General features: G+C 38.3%; 1 protein-coding gene across 1 annotated transcript; it reads left to right on the forward strand.

Moving 5' to 3' along the window:
• The first annotated feature begins 1,295 nt into the window (after nucleotides 1-1,295).
• LOC120105899 (uncharacterized) lies at nucleotides 1,296-5,142 on the forward strand. Its single transcript, XM_039118665.3, has 3 exons — nucleotides 1,296-1,453; nucleotides 3,958-4,114; nucleotides 4,923-5,142. The coding sequence occupies exons 1-3, from the start codon at nucleotides 1,451-1,453 to the stop codon at nucleotides 4,967-4,969; spliced, it is 207 nt and encodes a 68-aa protein (XP_038974593.3). The 5' UTR covers nucleotides 1,296-1,450; the 3' UTR covers nucleotides 4,970-5,142.
• Nucleotides 5,143-6,864: the final 1,722 nt, after the last annotated feature.

A 6,864-nucleotide genomic window follows, 5' to 3' on the forward strand; every position in this document is an offset into this window, starting at 1 on the left:
CTAGTCTCACTTAATCAAACAGCAGGTAACTTGAATTTTTTTCGAATCACATCAGGTGATTTGGGTGATCAATTCGATAGCTACCAGGACCGGACCATCCAACTGAATCCCACGTGCATCAAACTAGCATAAGTTGACAAACAAAAATCATATGGGGTGGGCATAAGAGAAAAAAATATGGAGCGGATTTCCTATTTTGCCATATTTTTTCTAGTGCTTATCTTAAAGAAGAAATGTAAAAGTCAACAACTTTTTCTTATCAATAGAGTCGTCAGTCTCGTAATTACAAAATTACGTGACATCCTCTTTCCTCCTCATTTTCACAATATATTTTTTACCAATACATACAATATGGCGAGATGATACACACCAAACAAATTAATCATCTAGCAAATGAATACAAATTTCTAGATAAATTGATATATAGTTTTCAGAACATGATATTCATCAGTACATAACACGACCAAGTGATATACACTTAACAAATTAGTCATCTAATAGCGTAATACATATCTCCAAATAAATTGATATATAATTTCCGAAACATCATATTCACCAATATATACTATATGGTCGGGTGATATACTCATTGATTTTCTGATACATACTGCAACTCTCTTTGGTACACACCCAGTAGTGATGCAATACATATCTCCAGAAAAATCGATATACAGTTTCAAAAACATACTTTTTATACAGTACATGCCACATAGCCAAATGATACTTATATGTATGTAGCAAGCTAATACACACCTGTAAATAAATCGATACATAGTTTTCAGAATATGATGTTCATCCGTACTAGTGTAGTATATAATTTTTTAGCTTTGTCAAATTTACTAAGTGTGTATGACATGACCATATACTGTGCTGATGAATATCATATTCTAAAAATTGTATATTAATTTATCTAGAGATGTGATTGATTTGCTTGATGTGCATCATTTAACTATATAATATATATCGATAAAAAATATATTTTAAAAATAAAAAAATACATTTTTTTTTTTAAATCATGAAATTGACCGTTAGAAAAAAGCGGCTTTAATCTTTAGGTTTTTGTTTAAAAAAAGGGTAGGATGCCCAGCAAAATTCCGTCCGGTTTTTCTTTCTCCGGCCCCCGCCTCATAATTTTTTATTAAGTGGACGCTTCCCCAAAATTCTTTGGAGCCCAACTGTAATACCAAACAATTCCTACGTCCTCGTCTCGCCAATAGATTTGGTCCATCAAAACCAGTTATACGGTGACACAAGGCATGCCACTACGGCGGTGCTTACATTTGCTACCTTCTGGGCCTCGTAGCGTTGCTCTTCACGAAAGCGCGTTATTGTTACGATGCTTCGAGAATTTTAGTCGCCTATAAATAAAGTACGGCGACCCGCAGCTGCGTTGGCCTCTCCTCTTTTCTCTCCCCACCGTTTCCCTACCCTCCGAGGCTCCGACAACAAGATGGTAAGCGATCTCCCCCTCCTCCGCAGAAACCCTAATTTCTTTCCCTATTTTTCTCATGATTAATCGGAATATTTTCATGGATTTTGATGAATCTTTTGCTCTCGGTCCTTTGGATTTTGATCCCATGTGGTTTTCCTTTGATTTTTTTTCCGATCCGTTGCTTTTGTCATTGGATTCGTTTGGAACTCTCCAATCCGCGGGCATCCTGATATATTAGTCATGTTTCTGTGTTGGATCTGATCTTTTGATGCGTGGAGATCGTTGGATCTCCTTAGATCTGTTGATTTTCTTTTACAATGAGAAGGAACAGGAGACTATCGGTGATTATGATTGGACAAGGAGAGATTTGATGAGAGATGTAGTGGATTGATTTGTAGATCATGATGTATTGAGATGAATTTCAGTGTATGATGACATAAAGACGGTTTTCAACGATTTTTCGGTCTATATAGAACAAAGAGATTATGCATGCTTACACTTTGATTCGAATGAGTCTATGGGCAATGATGCACACTAATTCGCGAGAACAGGAGGAAATTTAAAAAAAAAGGTCTTGAAAGGAAGAGAGAGGGATGCCTAAAACAAATCAAGATGATTTTCCAGGTTGGAGATGGTTGGGAGGGTCGGAGGAGTTGCAATAGCTGTGAAGGTGGAATTTGAGTGCATCAACCTGGACGTTTTGGTATATTTAAATTCTTCATGCCCATGGAAGTAAATTTCAGCCATGTTCTTCTTATGAAGCACGAGTAGTTTCATGTCTTGGCTTTTATATTTTGGTTAAGGGCATCATTGGTGAGGATCTTACCTGTGTTCTTTCCTGGTTTGATACAGTTTGAGCTGGGTCATAACGATGGATCCATTCAAAATTATTATTTTTTATTAAAAAAAAGCTTAATCAAGATCTGGACCACTGACATCCCTATATGCTTTGCATGTGTTAATAAAATTTATTAATCAATGTTTGGAAATGCTGGAAATTTGGCATGGCATGTGTATTAAAATGATGCTGAGTGCTGGACAAACATTAATATTGACATGGTTCCATGAACTTGCAACTTCATGCCAATCCCTGTTATATCAAAGTAAACTATGTTCTTGATGACAAATATTGAATGAAGCCATTTTTTTGAATGTCAATAGATCTTGTCAATCTTTGAGTGATGCCAAAGGTAGCACTCGACGTGGTTTGTCTGCATCTAAAATACTGACTGCATTAAAAGCAGCAGGGGGCATAACATGGTGTGGAAGCTGAATTAATTTATGTTAAGTTGAATGTCTATGCGTGACAAGCATATGCAGGCTTGGTTCTAATTTAACAGGGATCCAGCTTAAACTGCATTTTAGCCATTTAAACATCAATCTGATGTGTACATATGGCAGGTTGGATTGGCTGAGATTTGTTTTCAGATTGGTCGTAGTTGAGTTGATTATACACATTATTTACATGGCTAGTAGCTTGGGATTCGGTTCCACTGGGTCTAGATTAAAGGGGCTTTGCATGAAATTTTCATTTTTTAAAAATATTTTTCAGTTTAGTCAGATCCATTCAGGTCTGATCAGGCTGGGTTGAATTTCATGTACTCCATATCTTACCTGATTGTGATGCATGGCCCAGTTTGGGTGCCTATTACTTAATCCATGGTTCTCGGCTTCTGCTATGAATTGCATTCATACCATACAGAGAAAATTGGATGGGGTTCTGGAAAATTTTGTCTTTTGTACCCATACATAGTCAAATGAGAAGTGAATGGAAGAAATTAAAGGAGGGAATTACAAAGAGTGATTGAAGGGTGAGAATACAATATTCAGACCAATAATAGATCTGGGGAACAAAGGTCTGCTCATAAACTAGGCATACCAAATGGTGATGAGAAGGTATAATATGCATAAAGAAATGGAAGAAATTAAATGAGAGAATTACAAAGAGCGATCGAAGGGTGTGGATACAATATTCAAACCAATAATGGATCTGGGGAACAAAGGGCTGCTCATAAACTAGGCATACCACATGGCGATGAGAAGGTATAATATCATAAAGAAATGTTATATGGGAAGTGTTTTCTTATATAAACTAACTGTTCCGTCACAAGTAAAAGTGATAAATCTCAACTCTGAACTTCTTGTTTTAAATTTCTGAGACAAATCTTTTGAAAATGTTCGACTTATATGATACCAGACTACAAGAATCCTACACAAGATTAGGAACAATATATGTCTATTGTCTTGCTGTTTGATTTGTTGAATCTCATTATTTAATTTCCTATTAGATTTTTATGATATGCATAATATAACTGTGTTGTCTTTGCTGATTCTTGAGTCAGTCAATGTAAATTTGAACTGCATAACTCTTATGGATTGTAAAAGATTAGAAGCATATATGCTGTTGCTTTTTCTAATTTCTTTCTCATAGTTTCTATGACTTGTACTTTTGTTCTTCTCAATATTATTAAGATCAATACATTTTGATTTTCTATTTATTATGATGGATTGACCTTTTTGGACAGACTACTTCAAGACGCCTACCAGACAGAAAAGTTGCAAAATTTCAGAAAAATATAATGAAGAGGGGGTCTGTTCCTGAGACAATGGTTAAAAAGGGAAATGACTATCCTGTTGGGCCAATTCTGCTTGGGTTTTTTGTCTTTGTGGTCATTGGATCATGTATGTTATCTTGATCAGATCTACTTGATACCAGAATTTTGACATACCTCATTTAAATTTTGCTTCTGTTTTCTTGTTTTACTTTTTCATTGTTATCATTTATTTTATACTAGGCTTGATGTACAAGACGAATAGCTATTGTAAATGAGAAGGTCAACATTAATGGATGCAGGGAAGATCAATGAGCAGATTGCTTTTTGAAGTGCTGATTGCATTGCATATGCATTATAAGTATTATTCATTCTTTTATCGTTAGATCAGTCATATGCTTGTCTATCATTTTGCCTAAATGTTGTTTTCAAGCTTGATTTCTTTAGATTTATCTCCTGTGAATGCACTAATTAACCCTTCTACCGCATTCTATATTCATTCTTTTGTCATTGTATCTTTCATTTGCTTGTCTATCATTATGCCAATTTTTTTTTTTAAGCTTTGTTTTTTTTTAAAAAAAAAATTATCTCCTGTGAACACACTAATTATACACGTTCTCTGTTGTCATAAATGTCTTTATCTGTCAATATCTCCACATTCTCAGCAGCACAAGACCTTTTCTTGGTCAGTGTTTGGAGTTCTTCTTCTGTGGCCTTCTTTGGATAACATTCCATGCTAACTGCTTTAATGAGGCACCTTTGCCACGCCCTATCCATTGTATACTACGGTCTACTTGGTTGACTTTCCTGCACCATGATAGTTTTGCCCCCTCTTTTCATCTCTGAATCAAAGAACTATTGTGATTAGAATCTTGTAGGTGCAGTTACGGATTTTTAATAAATGCTAATGTCCTATACTCGTTTTTTTGTATTGGCAGCTATATTTCAGATAATCAGGACTGCTACGAGCGGGGGGATGGCTTAAAGCAAATGACGGATAAACTCCTGCTCACGTTGGTGATTGATAGTCCAAATTTTAACCTAATGTAAGCTCTATATGTAAAGAAATGTTAGGGAGAAGCTTTGCGATGTCGTCCTGTTTACGTTCCTGACAATATCAGGTTTGGATAAAATAATAAAAGGTGCCTTTCCACTCCAGCTCTATTGGTGTTGCTTACCTTGTTCTAGTCTCTCCTCTTATATCTTCAGTTATATCTTCTGCTATTTAAACATGATTAGTGGAACATGATAGCTGGACAGTAACCTCTTGATTTTGATTTGTTACTGGTAAATGTTCACTGAATTACTTAGCATAATGGAAAATGAAAAGAGACCATCGTGGATACAGCAGATTATGTATACTGAAAAGTTACTTTTTTAATTTTTTGGTACAAACAAGGGTTACATAAGAACAGAATAAGAAAAGTAGACCACTCCGAACTATGTAACAGAACTGGACAACACACCATTCTCTAACAGAATACAGGCAACCCTATAAAATCAGGTGTAGTATGCGACTCCATAAGCATCCGCCTGTAAAATTTATAGCAGCTCGGGATGAACAGCTTCTGCTGAAATCGCCATGGAATGAGCAGCAAGCTAGTCAGCCGCCCGATTCTCTGCTCGCCTTGTATACTGAAAGGTTACTTGAAGGAATTGCAGAGCGTATCTATGTTGATAGAAGCAATTTTGGGCTTTTAACCAAGTAGTAACTTGCGTCGTTGCTGCTGTGAAAAGAGACGCTTTTTTTTTAATTTTTAATTTATGAAAACGGCAATTTATATAGCTCTAACGTGAGTACAACCTATCAAATTACGAGAAAATAAAGAGTACAAGAAAATGAGTATATCTACTGCGGTGTCTAGAGGAACTCTCCAGTGTGCCGGGCGATAAAGAAGGCGACCCAGTCTACTGTCCGGTTTGTCTTCCGAAATATATGTGCTGCTTGAAAATCGCTCATCTTCTGAACCAATCTGCGAGCCTCCCGGATGATAGGATGCCCATCTCAAAACCTGTCCCCTCCCTGGATCCAATCAATCACCATAGCAGAATCTCCCTCAAGGCACACCCGCACAGCACCAAGTACCCACCTCGCATAGGATATGCCCTTCCAAGCTGCCCGAAGCTCCGCCCCAATCACCGTAAGTCCAGGCGTGCGCTGGCCACCAGCTGCTACCAGTCTACCTAGGTGATCTCTAATCACAAATCCCGCTCTTCCAGACACACCGTCCGCCGACCTACTACCGTCGAAGTTCACTTTGAGATGACCAATGAATGGGGGCACCCAATGAACTAAGGCGAATCTAGACGCTATGACAGCGGAAAAGAATCCCAGATGTCACTGGCCATCCCGGAAGTGGACCAAGCGGCGATAATAGTAACCTCCCTCGCATGGACTATAGCTCTATCCACCACTATCCTTGAGAAATCCCTCATGCCCTCAAACAAACCAACATTCCTATCCAGTCAGATAAAATAAGCCAAGTATGCTGTAAGGATCCCCCCCTTAGCAGTGCTGGGCCTTCGAGCTGAGGTTCTCAGCGTATGAATTAGGTCTTGTGCCGTCGCCATCGAGTGAGGCAAAGGAACAGGTAATCTACTCCATATCTCCCTGGCCCTGGGGCACTGTAGCAGCACATGATCAATGGTCTCCTCACAATCCATGCACATCTCACCTCGCCGCGCTAGCAAGCTCTTGGTCGGTAAGCACTCCTATGCCACCTTCTAGATGAAGAGCGCCACACGAGGGTGAATCCGCATCCACCAAATCCATCCTCCCTCAATCTGTCGAGTATGCTCCCCGCTGATCAGGTGATGAAAGTCCCTGGCTCGCACCCGCGACTGCCCTGTCGGCACCCACACTAACCTATTAGGCTCTAC

Source organism: Phoenix dactylifera, chromosome 15 (genome assembly GCF_051530095.1).
Source record: "Phoenix dactylifera cultivar Ajwa chromosome 15, Ajwa_hap1_PhDact_Kaust_v1.1, whole genome shotgun sequence".
Classification (NCBI taxonomy): domain Eukaryota; kingdom Viridiplantae; phylum Streptophyta; class Magnoliopsida; order Arecales; family Arecaceae; genus Phoenix; species Phoenix dactylifera.

Bases quoted from the DNA above. Each gene is read 5' to 3' on its own strand.
- LOC120105899 (XM_039118665.3), top strand. The intron at 4,115-4,922 runs GTATGTTATCTT...TTGTATTGGCAG, and splicing joins CTTTGTGGTCATTGGATCAT to CTATATTTCAGATAATCAGG.